The following is an 18,731-nucleotide window of genomic DNA, read 5'->3' as shown; positions in this document are numbered from 1 at the left end:
CTGGGTTTGATCCTGTAGGGTCCATCACTGTTACAGTAAACCTAGAGGTGCCTGGCCCCACAACAAAGCTATGAGATGGGAAAAGATGCAAAGCTTCCCTCCGACTCCACACAAAATTACTCCAGCACAGGGGCAAGGGAGCTACGAGGGAAAATAACATTCAGGACAAGTTTCTTCTGTGAAGAGGATCAAGAACAACTCTTAAAAACTGGCCTCAAACCCTTGCCTTGGTCAGGGGTTGTGTGAACACCACCATTAGCTGCTGCTGGCATCACCAAAGATCTTTCCAGAACTGTCCTGCAGAACTATTCCCCTTACATTTCATCAATAACAGGTGATGTTTCCATCTGGGGGATCCTTGCAGGTGCCTACATATCACCAGGACTATATTCAGTCCCGACACCTGTGAAGAAAGCCTTGGGCTTTACCCAGGGACATACCTCCCTGGCTGCAAAGTCTCTTGCTCATCAGACCAAGAAATGACACACAGTATCTCACTGCAGAGCACTTTGTCTTTAGATAGAGAGGAAACTTTTCGACAGCCCCAAATATCAAAGTAACTACCTGAAAAGCTTTTGCTCGAGGGCAATTAATAAATCAAACCTTGTATTTACCAGGATGTAGTCTGACCACTTCTCTCGTGCAGCACGCAGGGCAGCCTGTCGGAGTTTCATCACATGAGTGAATCGGGAGCTTGGCCAATGTTTTGGCCCAATTTCTTCTGGGTAAGACCTAACAAAGAAAAAAAAAAAAAGTGACTGCACCCAGTTCTGAGCCCTATTACAATGCTAGTGGAGAAAAAAAAAAAAGAAAAAAAAAAGAGAAAGTTCCCTTGCTTTCCAAAAGAAAAACAGTGTTAGAGTTACCTCAGGCAACCCAGGAGAGGTTTTGCGGGAGAACGATTCCAAGTTTCATGCTGGCATATGTACGCAGGGCACCAGAGAACAAACAGGACTGCAGCATGTCCTGCCGACCACGCGGCCACAAGCAAAATAGCACTATCGAAACCCGGAGTTTCTTCTGCCACGGCAGGCCCTCACCTGATGTAAGCAGAGGTTACCCCCGAAAAGGAAATGAAGCTGATTTACCTCATCTGACCCTCTGGTAGAAAGTCATCTGTCATCTGCTAGGCTTTAAGACTGTAAATACAGCTTCCTTAAGCCTAGTAGAACCAACAAAGCTGAGGAGGTGAAGATGAAGGCAACCTGGATTCCCCCAGGGTCTGGGCATTATTAGTAACTGTTAACACATCCCGTAATGGCTCTTAAATCTAGAAACACCCAACCCCATGAGCCCAATTACATGAACAAAATTATGTGCATGTCTGTTTTCAGGATCAGGTCCAAAAGCAAATACTTTTAAACAAAGATGGAAGGAAACTTAGGGACAGATCCCTATGTGGAATAAAAATTCAGGACTTTGAAACAGTGCCAGCATAAACCAGTGAAGGAGCTAAAAATCTCAAAAACTTTTTACAGAACTTAAAAAACCTAAGTTTGACAGGATTAAGAAAACTTTTTAAGTCCTTTCTTTGCAATTGAGTTAATAAAACAAGTATTCCCCATGGGTTTGTACCACACATGCCCCACCACTGCACTGAGGACCTTGAAAATAAAAGCAAGCCCAAAGAAAGGGAAAACTGATGTACTTTTCCCTGATGGAAGAAATAGAAAACAGAACAAACCAAGGAACAGTTAATCTTAAAAATAAAAACCAACCAAATAAGAGCCCAACACACCTAACATCATATTTCAAAGCAAGATTCCTGCAAGTCATGCAAAGGCATAATATACTGAATTAAATCCAGTTCTCTGGCTCGGAACTTGGTGAATATTTGATGTTTCAGACAGAAGTTTCACAGACGCTATGGGAATGGGCTATGATTTCTCTGCTTCCTTGCAAATAAAGAATGATAGTTTTTATTCCCTGTAGCTTTTGATGTGATTTGTTTACCATGTAAAGAGAGCAGCTGCAGATGCTAAATAACCAAATGGAAAATGCCGCCTTCTCTGAAATTCTGCCCGAGTTGCTTGATAGAAGTCAGAGATCTTTTTATGGGCTCCATGAGAACACCATTTTAATGGGACAGACCCCACCCCCAAAAAAAAACCCCACACCCCCCCCAATAACATCAAACCCAAATCCACATTTTAATGCTTGGACATTTAGTACATCTCCTGGTTCAAACCCAGAAAAACCTAGAAAGTTTGACATATACACCGAACAGCTTCAGACAGCCTCTCGCTGCAGTACTCACTGGGGGTCCTCCATCGGTCTCCACTCCACATCGTGGTAGAGGTTCTGCACGTTCTTCAGCCACTCTCTAAGGATTGCTGTGGTGTTATCAGCGTTATGGTCAGTGGCTGCCCTGGGAAAACAAGAGCGCAAAGGAAGCCTGTTAACACAGGATTTAGGTCCTTTGCCTTTTCCAGCTGGTAAATGAGTCAAACAGAAGCAGAACTGATTTCTTACAGGTACATCCATCTCCTGGCAGAACTCAGGGAAGCTCTGCAGATGTGCAAGTCCTTAAGACACAGGGCAGAGTCCCACTTGCCCACAAAGCCAGAGCACCCCCTTAGCGCAGGCATGCTCGCACACCGCTCCCCTCTTGCTCACAGCAATCACAGCAGCTTTACCACCAAGCAGATAGGGGGCTGAACTCTGTTCAGTCCATCCACTGGAAAAGACAAGACAGGCCATCCCAAGACGAACGGCCCCAGGTAAGCTAACCGCAAAGGTCCTACCTCTAGAAGCACCAGATTTTGCTCTGCTTGGCTGTATCGCCCTGCAAGCCCACCATGTAAGCTGTACAGCCCGGCTGCGAGCAGGCGTCTGCGCTGCCTCACACCACAGCCCAGGAACCCCTCGCACCAGGACCAGGGGCTCTGCTAAGACACTGAGAAGAGCCCCTGCCAACATGCTGCTAGCAGAGGGAAGGATCAGGTCACACGCTGCTCTACAGCATCATAATTAGGCCTAGAAAGCCACTTGACTCCAATTTGCAACCTGCACAGCCCCTCTCACTGCCCTGTGTATGGTCGAGCTGAGCACAGAGGCAGCAGGAGAAGTCAGGGATGCTCAACACACACCAGGGGCAGCACCAGACCTCCTTCCCCCCACTCTGCTATAGCCAGCAAGGCTGAGGCTCCCAGAGAGGCAGCTTGCCTTCTTACCACTTCCCAACACAGAGCTTACAAGTTTGTGAAAACATGCGGAAAAGCTTGATGCAGACACTACATTCCATTAAAACACTGCAACAGCACTCAAACAATGGGATGGGAGAAACCCGCCTGCTTTCTCTCTGGCCTCTGGATCCTCCCTGAAAGCAGCATCTGAAGAATGTTTTTTTCCTCAGGGTTGAACAGTATAGCTGCACAAACTGGAACAGGACGCACAGATCCACATCTCTGACAGTAATCACATGGAAGCATCCCCAAAGGAGCCACAAGCTCATCTCTGCCTGGGATCCTCACGCCTCTGGGTCACAGAAAAAGCAATCCAAGACACATCCCAGCTGCTCCTTTCCAGCACGTGTTTCCCTGGGATTATGACTTTGCACATCCAACACCTGGCTGCTTGCGTGGTCACAGCAGACCCCACAGCAAATTCCCTGAAGTGGAAGGGCTGCTCGATTTTCCTGGCCAGAAGGCAGGAAAGCACACACAGCTCTGTGGTAGGACATGGCTTGTGCAGCCACAGCTCAGGAAGCTCCACTGAGAATTTACAACCCCTTTATATTCCTCTGGGAGTATATGTACTCCCAAAAGGTCCCGTGGAGAGATAGGAAAGATGGTGTGAAACATGGCCGTAAGAGGAGGGCACTGGAAGGCCATGCTAAGCCCCCATCAATTGCTATAAATTGCCTATTTTGTCCCGCAGCTCCAAGACCCAAAGGCACTTCCCATAGCACCCTCCACCCTACTTAAAGCCAGAGATACGTGTAGTTAGAGGAGGGCACACTGAAGGGAAAAGGGGGCACATCAAGCCCTAAAGCTACTCCAAGCTATTTCAGGAAAACACTTGACCCCCAAGTCATCATATAATCTTCTGATGAGCATCAGGGCATGAACTCTTCCTCGTTCATACAACTGGAAAATATCATTCCTGCAGGGTTTACCCTGATTTAAATTTTAAAAGACTCAAGAATTCAGATTTTAAGTTTATTTATAACCAGAACACCACAACCACTTAAGGACAGGAAGCTTATTTGTTGAATATTTATTCTTGTCTACTAAAACAATAAATAATGAAAGTTCAGCAAGCGAAGAGAGGCTGGTTTCTTTGTTATTAAATGCTCTCTACAACACAGCAAGGCTGGGTTTAGTCATAACTTCAGGGTTTGCTCTTGACCAAGGCCCTGGGTCAGACTGCACTGTAGATGTAGTTTGCAAGGACGTTTAACCAGACTAAAACAGTCATAGTGCTGACTTTGTAGAACACACTAAGTCAGGCTTGCTCCATGTGTTTTACACATTGCAGCTCATCCACTCAAGCCCCTGTTTCAGCACACTCACTTGGGCCTCCCACAGCCACTGCGCCTTTCACTAGTCTTGTTCTGCTTTCCTCCCACACCCCAGCTGCAGAGTGAACAAGAGCTCCAAAATTCCTAAAATACCAGAGAACCGAGAAAACTGCTTTATGTTCATGGTCATCGCTGGAGTTGCAACAGCACCTGGTACATAGCAGGACCACACTGCAGAGAGGCATCACACAAACCAGGCGAAGATGATGGTGACAATCCATCTCACATCACAATCTTTACCAGGTCCAGGCAAGTCTTAAGCGCACAATTCCCAGTCAGGCCCATGTGCCTGTTTCCCTCAACAAGCCTCATCCCAGTCCTTCTAACCTCACGTAAGATCAGCAGGGTCATGTGGAGGGGTTTGCTATGGTCTGGGGAGGGAAAGGGGAAGCTTCAGCTGTGTGCGTGTCAAATTGGTCTCAGCGTTGTGCTGGCTGCTCCCTGGCCTCAGCCAGGAGATTTTTCTCCATCCAGCTTTGCGCACACACAAGCCAAAAACGTATTAGTGGAGGAGCTGTTTGCAGGGATGTGCAATGGAAAACCAAAGTTCACAAATGAAACACAGTTTCCATGATAAAAAAAGTAAAAAACAGAGTCATTCAACCTCAGAGACAGTTAGTGACATGACAGAAGGCTGTTTCCTCAATCACTGAGAGTTGCTCCACGAAGCCCAAAACTTCGACTAGCAGAAGAAACCTTAAAATTGAAACACAGTGGCTGACAGAGCTACTACAGCTCTGCCCTCAAAAGCTAGCTGCCCTCACTGGCTAGCCCTTCTTGGTTCCCCAAGCAAGGCAAGGGGGCTGAAGGATGCTCCTCCTCTCACGCCTTTGTCCAGTTCCTGTAAGGTCAGACCACACAAGTTTTACTGCACGGACACACCGCCATCCTGAGAGAAGGCCAGAGCACACTGAAGACTGCTGCTACCTGATCTTGCCCTTTGCTGCCAATAGCTGCCTAGGGATAGAGCTTCCCAACAGTTGGTCAGACCCCCCAACACCTTGGGTTCTCCATCCTGCTCCTGGAATTGGCAAAACTCCCCCCCAGGAGACTGCAACACCCAGCATCTTCCAGACAGAAGTGAGACACATGAATGGCTGCCTGGAGGAATCTTTAGATCCACCCACCGGCAGGCTAAGGAAAGTAAGAAAACTGCTAGAAGAAAAATGGCATTTTACTGCCCAGGCTGTAATGGCATTATGTGGAAGGTAAATTCACATCCCAATAGACCTGCAGACATCGATGAGACAAAGCTCTGGCACAAAAACAGGACTGCTGTCTCCAGGACTATTCAACCAGAAGCATTTCTAAGCCCGAAAGTTCTCGAAGGCAATAAAGTTTGTCACACCCTGGATGAAACATGCCCTATGACTAGCGATTTGGCAAACCTTTGTTTTTCCAGCTTTGAGCCTCAAAAACCAACACCAACCAAAAAAAAAAAAAAAACCCAAACCACCCAAGCTATTCGCAAAAGCAGGTATCACTATTAGTTTCAGAACAATCCATGTTTAAGATCAAACAAAATCAGCAAGTACTCCTACTGTAGTATCTGAAGCAGTCCATCCCCCCAGAAAAAACATAGCAGCTATGGTGTCTGCAACACCACCATATGGAAAAACAAGCACTTCTTTTCCCCCCTCTATTTTTTTTTAAATAACAACCCCTACACAAGAAAAACAGGCAAATAAAAATGTGAGTAGGAGTTCCCACTGGCAGCCAGAGCTCCTCAAGCCATAAGAGGCACGTCAGGATATTTCCTGTTACAAGCACTTCTTCTGTAATAGACAGTTTGTAGGACTTCAAGAAGCGAGTATACAGTTAAAACTTCAGTGCTCTAACTCCGATTGACAGATCAGTTGGACCCTGTCCATTTTTAATCCATTTTTCAAGATGCTAAGGCCATCTCTGCTACAGATCTCGCCACCACCACCACTGATGGTCTGTTGCCCATGGTGCACAGTTCTGGAAAACTGGCTATCCTTTCCCTGGGTGATGCCAGTCAGGAAGGGTTAAGACACACGGACAGAGCAGCCAGCACTTGTGCCACATCTGGTACAGTGAGGCAAGGCCACACGATGAGACTGTTCGTGTGATAAACTGAGGGCAAGCTGGCATTGAAGACACTGTGCTGTGAGCATCCTGTGCTAGCTTCTCTTGGAAAATACAGGAGGTGAGGTAAAGCAGCGCCTCCAATACCTGCAGAAAAGCAATTTCAGACTGCCCAAAGTCCTCCTACAACAGCACTAGGGGAGAGGGGCAGCACTGGCCAACAAGTCTTCTCGGCATGCCCTGCGAGTAAATTGGATGGTGAAAGCACACCACGTAAGAGATGTTATCACCTCTCCACACTTGCCTGTCCTGAAAAGTTTACCACATCCTCTGATCATTACTGGTCTATGGTATGGACTTGATAAGGTGAGGAGAGTAGATCACCTTAACCCAGCTCCACTTAGCTCCCCAAGAACACACCTTTGCAGTCCACATGGCCCTTAGACTCAAGCTCAAATAATAGTACTGTGCTCACCAACCTGCTTTCCAAAAATACACAAAAAGAAAAATAGATCTGGACACTGCCTTAGTCTATCAGCATTATTCTTGGCGCAGTGTCAAGTCCAAATCACATTTTTTGAGTGGATCAGTTTGAAACATTTCTGCAGTCAAGACAAAGCAGAAGCTACAAGAAGATGTGCTAAGTGCAAGGCTACAGGAAAAGGAGAGATGAGCTGGCTAGCCAGGAGTACAGTTCTTACTCATTCTCCAGTGTCTCCTCATCTCCATGGCTCTCTGCTAGATTTGCTCATGCTCATTAACGTCTTTCTTTACCAAGGGGGCTCCAAACCAGACACGGTATTCCAGATGCAATCAAACAAGTGCCTAGCAGAGGGGAACAACCCCTCGCCTTGATCTCCTGACTTACTTCTGTTCACGCTGCCCAGGATGCAGTTGACCTTTGCTACCAAGGCACACCATGGCCCACATTCAGGCTGCTGGCCACCAGAGCTCCACAGGACCCCCAATGCCTTTTCAGAAGAGCTGCTCCTCAGCCTGCATCACTGCAAAGGGCTCTTCCTTCCCAGGCACAGGATCTGATGAAGGTCAAGAGATTCCTCGCAGGCAACTCTCAACTCAAAGCCCACACACCCTGCAACTAGTAATGCAGGCAGGAGACAAAAAGCATGTTTCTCTCACAAGGTTACATCAGTGATGTCTGCACCAAAAAGGAGGCAGCTTCACGTTCAAGAGCTGATTAACAATGTTAAGAATTTAATTAAAAAAAAAAAAAAGTCTCCTGCAAGATTTACAACCAAAAGCCTGTATGACACAGCCAGGAAAGACTAGTGGAGTGACAAGGAAAAAAATCTAAATTCCTGACACATTTCAGGAAAGAAAGTTTAATAAATTAAACTGGAAGAGACCTCCAGATGGACACTCCTGTTCCAGTAACATGGCAGCTTTTTTCCACTCATATTTAAATCCATTTCCAATAAACAGAAACTAAATTTTAGAAAAGTTTGAGTAAGAATGTTCATACAGGGTCTTATGTCGGCATAAGTATAACCACTCCAATATTTACTTTGGCTTTAGCCAGCAGTTTTACCATGGACACAAGCCCTCATTGTCCTTGCTCAAAGCACCCCCTCCCAAAAAAACTCAAGTACCACAAATAGTGGAAAAGTAAGCGCAACATTAAGCGCCTACTGTTTTAATTAAGTAACATGTGAGTAGCAGTGTGTGAGGAAAACTGTTCCTCTTACAAACTGCTCATATTTTTAGCCTGATAATGTCTCCTCAAGTTATGTTTGCAAGTGGGAGTTAATTTAGGCTTTGATGGTTACCCTCATCTTTTCCTCCCCCAAAAAGGAAGGGGAAAACAAACAAACAAACAAAAACATCACCCTTTTTCACATCCCAGTTTTCTCCCCCAAGCTATTTACAGTCTACTTACCTCAGGCACTGGGTCAGAGGAGAAAATTTTCACCTTCACCATCTGTATAGGAAAAGTACTACAGGACAAAACCAACACTGTGTGCCTCTGGTTTGTCAGAGTACAGCTCACATTGTAACACAAGTTGTGGGAAACTCTATGGCCAGGGCCCTGCACTGATTTCCCTCCCGAATTTAACACGTACCAACGCTTCCCTGTGGCAAACAGGGAGGGAAGGAGAGAGGGTGGGCTTCGAACAGCGGTGAGCACTTCACGCTCAACAAGCGTATACTGCAAAGCATAGTCAGAACCAGGGGCAGCCAGCTTTCAAAAGCAAAATCTATAAGGAAAATCTTTTCCTTTTCTGTCAATGTTTCAAAGACTGTAAGGCTTGAAGAGGGTGTTGGATTCTCCCTTTACTGCTATGAGAGCCAACTCAGACAGCCAGGTTCAAGTGGGCCCTTCCCATCGCGCCACCAAGCACATACCACAGATGACAATGGTCAGAAGGCTGCTGATGGTTGGGGCTGCACTGACAACGGCTCACACAAAGAGGGTGTCCACGGCTTTCCAGGGCTCCTGCAGCTTCTGCACGCTGCAGGATTGAATTGGGCCTGTAACCAAGTCCCAGGAAAACTCAAGAGATACGTATTTTAGCAGTCTCCCTTGCTTCCTCTCTGCATGCAGCCAGGGATTCAATTTACCCCCAAGGCTTGCTATGGGGTATAGTCCAATATTGAGTTCCACTGAAACAAGAGCCGCAGGTTGGCCACATGCCCTAAACCCACAGGTTCTCCTCCAAAGCAAAGTCCAAAGTCAATGGAAAACCCGTTAGAAGATCACTCCTAATAACTGTAACATAGAAACTGGTGACAAAAGCGCCAGTAGCTCACCTTGGCCATCTTCCACAGAACAGAGCAGCAATAAAACATTCAGTCTCAAAACAAACGGTGGTGGAGGAAGTATATTTCTGTATGCCGTGTTCTACAACTTGTGCTGACAGAGGTGCCCATACACTCAGGCTGGAGCTAGAACCCCTCCGTGTTCTCACATGTTTGAGGCAGTGAGACAGAGCAGGAGCCTCATCTTCCCTGTTTTGTTAGAGATAATACAGATGCAAGGGGGATATGGCAGTTCAGGCCCAGCTCTCTTGCTGTTTGCTGAGCAAGGCCACTTAACCTGCTACCTTCCAGCCTATTAAGAATTGCTGAATTCTACAGTTATTCCTAAGGAAGTAACCTGCCACAAACAAAAACCCTCAACAGGGATTTGGCTAGTCTGGGCTCTCTAGAGAAGCCTTGGAGACAGCAGAGTGCTGTCACCGAATGGCTCGTGAGCCAGCAGAGCTGCATCCCCCCTCCTGTATAAGGGCTATAGCCAAAGGTGCTCCCACCAGATGCTTTGAGAGGGGAAAGCTCAGCCCTTGTGGCAGGACTCAGCCTATTCATGGCAACCTTCTGCCCCAAGGTAGCAGCAGTAGGGCACTGCACAGAGAACTCCCTCCATGCTCTGGGGAAACACCAGAAATTTCAAACCCCAGAGCATTAGAAAAGCCACCCTATTTCATTCAGCACCGGCCACTACTCACAAGTTGCTACAATGTTTTCTACCACAGCACTAATGATACACAATGAACAGAGCACACAGTATGTGAATTTTAACAGCTTAAGTTGAACTAAACAGAACATAGGGCAGACAGCCAAGCACTTACTTCTAGCTTTGTATGGCTTGCTGCAGGCCCCCAAATTGTTTGGATCCAGCAGCAAAAGCCTTCAGCTTTCAGTCACTTTGGGCAGCTCAAAGAGCTCCCTGGTCTGAGCTGAGAACTGAGCTCAGTGTCACACAGGCTACCCTGACTGATGACTGTGCTTATTCTGGGTGTGAATTCAGCCCTGCCAAAAATAACTGAAAAAAATAAAATAAAATCCAGCAATGGAGTCTTAATATGAGTCAAATACAAATTTGGATTTAGATTTCCCAAAACAAGTGATAAATAAAGTAACAGACGAGTCACTTCTCCCTGCCTTCTTGTTTGAATGCTGCCAGACTTAGAAAACCAATTCAAAATATAAAAACCACCAAACTGGCAGTTTCCACTGTGAACCAGTGGTGAATTACCTTGACTAGGAAACAGTGCAGCTGGGAGAGGGTACAGATCCTAAAAGGAAGAAAAAAATTTCAAAACAAGACAGAGGCAAAACACTTGTGAAACCCAGCGAGAGGGAGGGTCCCAAGGCAGCGGAGAACTACCAGAGAGCAGCTGCACCATTACAACAGCCTGAGACAAAGCTTTCCTGCTATGGCTCTATCACCGCTCCCCTGAGGGCCACAGCACACCACCCATCCCAAAGAAGCTGGCTTTTACAGCCCCTAGCATGGCTTGATGCACAACTCAAGAGCTGTTCAGCACCCAGTTGGGCAGTACAGCCCCATTCCCCAAATGCCAGTGTTTTGTTTCAGCTGTGAAAACACCCTTCTTTACCACAAAGGAGCAAGTGGAGCTGTTACTATCAACTACTTCATGTTCTGCTCACAGTCTTCTCCAAAATATGCAGCAAACCAAGCAGGGTTCACTATATCTTTTCAAGCATTCCCCCTTCAACTGGCAGGTACGGCTCTTGCTCACCCACCATGGAGTAGATTCAGCTAATAAACAATTTTCTCCATCTGAAACACTCTAACTTTGAGATAACTGTGCTGCTCCCTGGACTGCCAGCCCTACCTTGCATCTATTAATCCAAGATTTCATACCTCAAATCTCACAGGTATCAGTAGGACCAGAAGATAACACATCAGGAGCCTCACCAAGCTAGTTCACAGCAATGCAGTTCAGAGACTGTATACAGATTTAAACCTTTCATGCCAACACTGATTTTAGCACAATTATGCTCACACACTTCATTAATAAGGCCTGAACATTCAGGCCAAAGTTCAAATAACTGTTCAAGCATTTAAACAAGTTGCTTAAATGTCAATGTATGTGTAAGACTTTTTGGCTTCATAGGGACTTGGCATTTGTTCTAGGGTTTTCCTTAAATAAGGACAGGCTTTTGGAAGCATCTTCTTTTGGGTTTTAATGATTTTAACTTGGTCTCCAAGGTGTCAGCTCCCAGCAGAAGGTGGCCTGAGCCCTGATCAGTGGCAGGGAGTTGTGTGGGAGCACAGAGCCAGTAACAAGAGCAGCGACACTCTCCAGGCTGGGCAGCTGTACAAGAACAGGACCTCACAGTACAGGAATGCAACAAATATCTCTTCTCTAACTCTTTCCCCATGCCCTTCAGCAGCTTGTGGATAATAGATTTTGCTGGCAACAGCAGTAGTTTTAAAACCTTCAATGATCTTCCAAGCCCAAGTGAGAGAATGATTCACAGATGTATGTAAGTGTGTACATTCGTACACACCAGGGTCTTCACTCTTTCCACACTACCTCAGGAAATCTCTCTTTCTGGTGTCTCATCTCCAAGATCCTCAGGCTGTCTCCAATAGTGCAGTGCCACAAGAGGTATGTGCTTATGCCCGGTGGGCACAGACACAATGGGGGGACCAACATCTCCCCAGAAAAGCCATCAGGCTAGGGCTGCTTATGGCTGTCTCATGCCAGTAGTCAAAAATCCACGTTTAACAGCTTCTCTGGCATCCATGCAAGGGGAATTCTCTTGCAGTGCAGAGGAGGTTCCTGCTGTTTCAACCCCAAGTCCTCACTTTGTCTTGCTTAAACTCTCCCCGTGGTTGCCCTGCTGCAGACAAACCTTTAAAAGAAACAAAAAACCATCTTCATCTGGCCTTGTGAATATTTCCAAGCAGACTTGGCTTCAAGGGAACAACTCCCCTAAGGAAAGCCCGGGAAATCTCATACGCACAGGATCAGGGCTGTGACTAGCCTCTGAAATCAATTTGCTCAAATGAGGAATTAATTGTGACAGTACTGTAATTTCTAAAGGGATAGCTTGTTCCCACCGATGCTAATTGAGACAACAGCTAATGCAGCTGTTCAAAATTAATGTAAGCATGTAAGCCACTGGGAAGAAGCACTGGTATTTAGAAATATTCTTGGCTCTAGTAACTAAAAATGGATGGGTTTTAAAGGGCAGAGTCTGCTCAAATTTAGGTGTCCAGTACCACTGATTTTTTCAATGGGCACACTGAACATGGGCCCGTACCACATTACCAAAGGTCCTCCCAAATAGAAAAAAAAAAAAAAAATCTGAAAGGCTTTCAGTCTCTTTACCAAGCTTGCAGAAGAATGAGTGCAAGGTTCCCGCAGTCTGCCTTGCCTCCACTAAGAAGATTCAGATCACAGGCCACTAGACACCCAGTATCGAAGAGAAAAGCAGACTCAAGTCATTCCACTGAGCGGCCTCCTTTTTTAGTTTAGGGTGGGTTTGGTTTTTTTTTCTTTTCCCCCAAGAGTTATAACCATGCCCTACAACTCTCAGTAAGCACGCAGTGCCTGCCTCCCAGCCCCCTACCCTGCAATGACAGCTTTCATCTGGAGATATATCTTACACTTCTGACAGTTCTACATACACAATATTGAGATTTTCAGAACTTAAGAGTAGGTTTTGCGACACCCCACAATAGAAAACCTAATACCTCTCTGTATCTCCCTTTACCTTCCCCACCTTTCCCTGAAACTCACCTCCTTTCCAAACTTAAAGGTCAAAAGCCTGATGTTATTACTGCAAACCAAGCTGACTCTTTTGCTGACATACCGTAATACTGGCATGGATCAACACACTCTTCCTTCAAAGCAGTCAACGGATAACGGAGTAGTTGTTTCAGGATTACACCAATGAGACAGGTATGCTCCATTCTTCCAAAGTGTTTAAGAATGTACCTTTCCAGGCAAGACATTTTTAGGAACTCTTGACTTAAAATATGAAATATTAGTTCCTTTGCATTATGAATGGATTGTCATTCTAATCATATCATACAAGATTTAATCAAAGTCATTTTAACACACATAGAAGCACTTTTTATTGTAATCCAAATACTGTACAACTAAATGGTTGCAAATAAAAGTGATTTTTCATCACTTGTCTAGTGCAGGCTGACAGAAATTTTGTAAGAAAGTAGGAAATGGAAACAGAGTATTTTAAATCATGTCACTGATTAGGAGTTCAAGCAGCAATAAGAAATACATCAAACTAATTCTGGAGCAAAGGAAAACTCATTTTTTTTACCAGTCAAGAATCTGGTCTGTGATCTGAAAACCAACAGGATGTTTTTCCATGACACTAAAGTGAGATTTACACAATAATTGACCCTTTCATGTGAAAGCTTTGCTGATATGCAACAATAAAGACATTCTTCCCAAAGGTTTTTAGCCAGCTTTTCTTTGAGGCCATAGGAAATATAAAATAGGAACACAGTGATTTGCATCTCAAACTAGAACAAGACCGCTGAGGAACCCAAGGAGTGCTAGTTCTGTGAGATGAAACCCAAATCCAGCATTTGGGGAAGATTTGCTTCAAAGCAGGGAAGAACTGCAAGGAAGCCTAAGAAAAGGCAAAGTTCTTCCTACAAGCAAAGTAGAAAAGGATGCTTGGCTATCCAGAAAGATTTTGCCTCTGGAAAAAGAAAAGTAGCTATGTTTAGAAGGGCAGGAGATGCTCAAAGTTAAGTAGTCACTGAAAATCACTGGTTATTTCATATTCTCACATCAGGCTCCCTGGAACTCCCAACCTCTATTGATATAGTGAAAAACCTAAAACTCTGCTGCAGACAGAAGCTGCACAGATAACAGAAACATTAACACCGAAGAAAGAGCGAAAGGTGGGAGCTCAGCACTCTGAGAAGGGACAGTTAGTACCGATGCAGATGAGCCCAACAGGAATGTAAATAAGGAGCCTTCTGATGAGGATGTGCTAACTGCTAAAAGAAAACAAACTAGCGTAAAATAATTGTGGTAGTAGTAGATCAGCGACCTCCTACTCAACTGGCCCCCACACCAAAGAGGGTGGATCCTCGCTCGGGGTTCACGCTGATATAGATTAAAACCAGCCCAGTGGGCACATATTAGCTTGGCATGTTTAGAGTGGACAATAAGGAAGGGCTAATCGTTAGCTAGCAGATGTTATACGCTTGAACAAAAGTTAGATAATGGATGACGTATAAAGAACTCTAGTAGAGAACAGAAACTAAACAACAAAGACTGCTAACGTATGCAAAGATAAACAGGAACTTTAGGTAACTGCTCAAGAAGGTGAAAAGTACATGCTGAAGAGGCACCAGAGGGAGGAGATTCTGAATTTTCAGAAACCTTATGTATACGCATGACTTTGTATAATACATACCCGTCTGCTTGTTGAAACGGTGTGCAAGTTAGGAGGAGCGATCCCCCTTGCACCCGGCATCGCAATAAACATACCTGCTTTGTAACTCTCCTCAAGCTGTAGAGTTCCAGTCTGCACGTCACTATAACCAGCCTAATGCAAACGTCCCTGAAATACACAGATTTCTTTCACCTGCAGTGACCTTCAAAGTACAGCTCACCAGCTATCTGATGTTTGAGGAAAGCCATTCATTCTCTTCAGTAATTTACAATTTTCATTTGTCTTTCCAGAAGTACAGGCTTTCCCTTCAAGAAGCTATGCAGGTGGAGCGTAAGTAATAAAGCCACGTCAGTAAGTCACAGGGCTGCATTCATTTTCAAATCAGACTTTCTCCTATTGAAGGCACAAGCATAAACTCAGTGTAACCAAATCACTGGGACTCCCACTAGCACATGAAACAGGACCGGCCGGTTGGACAAAGATGAGCTGTGCCGTGTTAAGTGCTCTCAGCATCCTGCAGACTTCCTGCAAGTGACACAGGCTTCAAACTGATAGTCCGTCAGGGGCAAGGAACACACTCGAGCAAGAATGAATGAAAGAGCTACCGGGCAAACATGATGATGAGAGTTCCCGATGCCCCTGAACTCAAGAACACACCTCCCATCACTTGGTCAACGTCTAGCCTGGTTTAAATAAACCCAGGCTGCTCTACAGCAGTCACTACCTTTTGTTAGCAGCCTTTCAACAAGGCCCCCGTGCAAACCAGGCAATAGAGCTGCCACCCCACATTTGAAGTCAGCTCTGCATTCAGGGTTAATTTCCATCCAGATCCTGTGCCTCTCCGGTGGACCAGAAATTCCTTTGCTGTTGCTGCGGGCTGAACAGGACTGTCAACAGGACAACAGCACTAAGCCCTCAAACCCAGTCTCCCACAAGTTACTACCTGCCTACATACTCAGGTGCACAGAGACAGCACAAAGAAAACCTCAACAGTAAAACATTTCACGTATGTGCGGCAATTTCTGAAAAATGCAGCACAAATACTAGGAGCTGTCTTCCAGTTCAGTAGGTTGGGAAGACTTTGGGGATTCAGGTACACATTCACTGAGCCACAGCTTGCAAAACACCACCTCTGTAGGCTTTTGGACAGTAGCTGTGTTACAGCACTCTGTACTAGACCTGCACAGCTTACTGGCAGACCTCGTGCTCTTCCACAGTCTGGTGCTCACACCTCCTGAGAAGGCTCCCTCTATCAACATCTGCACAGAGCTAGAAAAACTCCGTATGCCCCATGGGGATATATCCATTCCACCAGAAGCAACAATCTGTCTTTGCCCACAAAGGCTTGGAAAAGGGGAGTTACAGGAAAAAGTCTGGACTCAGCCATCATCCCAAGTTCAGGACTGCCAGAGGACTGCAGCTTTGCTGAAGAGTCTCCCGGGGCAATACCAGGAATGACAAGAAGTATCCCATCAACTTCCAAAGGGCTGGGATTTTTTCTTAGCGTTCCTGGGGGATGCAGGCCAACAAGCCCAGTGCAAAATGTTTTATTTCTGTTGCACCATCCTATGGAAGTGTCTAATCATGAAAGACACCAAGACAGAGTGAAGGACAATCAGTGTTTTGATGAAGAACTCTTAGCCTTTTGCACTACCTGCCCTCCAACAGAGGAGGGCCAGCCCCCAGCTCCTCCGTCTGGTCTGCTGGCAGTGTATACACTGGTGTTCACTTACACCTCCCCTGTTCCAGCTCCGTGTGGCTCACTTGCAGCGTAGCTGTTGAGAGAAATTAACTTGGCCGAGCCTACACTACAAATAAATCCTCTGGCCAATTTGCACTCAGAAATATGACTCTGCACTTCTCCTTCATGAAAGGGCTTACTGTCTGGGCACGGAGAGGGCTGCGGCAGGAGCATGTACCAGATGAATAGATCATTAGAGACACACGGAGAAATCCCAGCACTGCTGTCAAAGCGCAGGGTATTGTCAAACGCACAGCTCACTCTTTGCCATGCTCTCACACAGAGTTTTGTCAGGTTTGAAGGTTTTGACCCCGAGACAGAAGCTCCAGGCTTGCCTCATACAGGCAAAAGCAGTTGTGAGAATTTAAGTTTTTCCTCATTGCTTAATGCATGTGAATCTCTTTCCACCACTATGATCTGCAATGCTACCACCAGAAGTGGATGATACAGAATACAAAGACAAATCTAAACCCAGCCAGAAAAGGTAATTCCTTCCCTACTCCTGGAGCAGATCAGTCTCAGGTACGTGGTTCTGTTCTACCAGGTATCAGACTTACAGAAGTAGACAAAGTTAGCAAGGCTTTTTCAAAGGAATTTAACTTCAGGATGGCTTGGAAACAGCTGTTTTCAAACTGTGATCAGCAGGTATCTGTGGAGTATTTCTAGTTTGTTTGTGAAAGGTAACTTTAAAAAAAACCCGTATCATACACAAGTCAAAGTTTGTTATGCAGGCATCTGCATTCCCACAGGAAAAATGTGTTTTGGTTTATGCTCAGCTGACAGAATACCATTCCCCTTTCACTTGTGCTAGAAGGATCAGCACCACTGCCCTCATCAGAACCCATGCCAGCTAAAATTTTACCGCGGGATCCCCAGCACAATCTCAGCAGGCAGCACAATCAGCCACCTGTGCATCTGGAACCTCACATGATTTTTGACGCCAATAATGACTTGCGTTCATTCGTACAGTGCAAGAATACGAGAACAAGGCTGGCACAGGCACATAATAAACACTCCTGATTTCCTGGGAGGGCTGTGAATTACTGGGTGCCTACAGGCAAACTAGGAAAGTGTAAGGATGATAAAACCCCAGGTGCTAATAACATTTAGGAACAGACACAAAGGAATAGAAACAGAAGCAAAGATCTTGACTGCTTCTTCTACAGCCTCTGAACAACCAAGTCAGCATCCTTTGGGATGGAAAGTGTTAACAGAATCTGCTTTTAAAATATAGCTAGGAAGAACAGCAAGTAAAAGTCAACCAGGGACCTGTAACAAACTCTGTGCGAGGAGGAGAGTTGCCATGTTCGTCTTGTACTTCACAAGGGATCCAGGCACTGGGCTAGATCACAAGCAACCCTGTAAGCAAGCCGCCTTCCTCCTGCTGCCAGAGCACCTCCTCCTCCACAGACCACAAAGCCTTAGAGCTGTCCTAAGGGGCAACCAACTCCAATGTTTCTGGAAGCACAACCTATAAAAAAGGCCAGTGTCAAGTTTGCAAGCAAGGGAAATGTCTTCGGGCTATAAAAGCAAGGATAACATGTCAATTAAAGGCTTTGTCTAGAGCACAGCATGAAGCAAGGCAAGGAAGAGGATTGATCTCTTCATCACCAGGCTGTGCGTAGCAGATCCTCACAATACATCCCAATACAATAATACAAGGAATTTGTATTATTTATTCCATTAACATTGCCATGTACTGAGGCATGTTCTTAGCCACTCAGGTGCATGGCTCATGGGAAACGTCACAGCCCTCCAAGAAGTCAGAGAGCTAACACCTCTCTCCACCAGAGGAAAAAGAGTTTCTGCTTTTTAAAAAACTCCTGAATCTGATCCACAGCACCAAAAACAAGTGAAGAAACTTCAAAACACAATAGCAAAAATTAGCTGTGTACCAGATGCTCCTCGGAAGACTGAGGCATGAAATCCACCCAACACTATCTCCAGATTCCTCCAAAGATATCCAAGGTGTTTACAACAACTGTTGCTGATGGGAGCCACATGAAAGAAACTGAACACACAACTAAAAAATGATCAAAAAACGTATATCCCAAGATGTTGCTGCTTACCATATGGTAAGGAAATGAAAGGACACGATGGGTGCAAGCCAGGACAATCTGTATTCAAGGCAAGGCATGTGCACTGGCTTTACAGTTGGCATTAACATTATAAAGAGCCATACAGAAAAGCTAATGCAGGAAAATTAAAAAAAAAAATAAATAAAAATCAAACAGTCGACACGGTTCCAACTGGTTAGTTACTGTCTCC

At 45.5% G+C, this 18,731-nt stretch overlaps 1 protein-coding gene across 2 annotated transcripts in view; it reads right to left on the bottom strand.

Moving 5' to 3' along the window:
• Positions 1–18,731, bottom strand: part of COLGALT2 (collagen beta(1-O)galactosyltransferase 2) — a 58,502-nt gene that overhangs the window by 17,339 nt on the left and 22,432 nt on the right. For both annotated transcript variants that reach the window (XM_040609931.1, XM_040609930.1), the window contains exons 2-3: positions 2,258–2,368; positions 615–732 (exon numbers count right to left, since the gene is read on the bottom strand). In XM_040609931.1, the coding sequence (XP_040465865.1) occupies positions 615–732; positions 2,258–2,271 (132 nt within the window). In that variant the 5' untranslated portion in view covers positions 2,272–2,368. The remainder of the gene's footprint in view (positions 1–614; positions 733–2,257; positions 2,369–18,731) is intronic.

Source organism: Falco naumanni, chromosome 11 (assembly GCF_017639655.2).
Source record: "Falco naumanni isolate bFalNau1 chromosome 11, bFalNau1.pat, whole genome shotgun sequence".
Lineage (NCBI taxonomy): Eukaryota > Metazoa > Chordata > Aves > Falconiformes > Falconidae > Falco > Falco naumanni.
The sequence above is the reverse complement of the archived record's forward strand: the minus strand, read 5'-3'. Positions and strand labels throughout refer to the sequence as shown.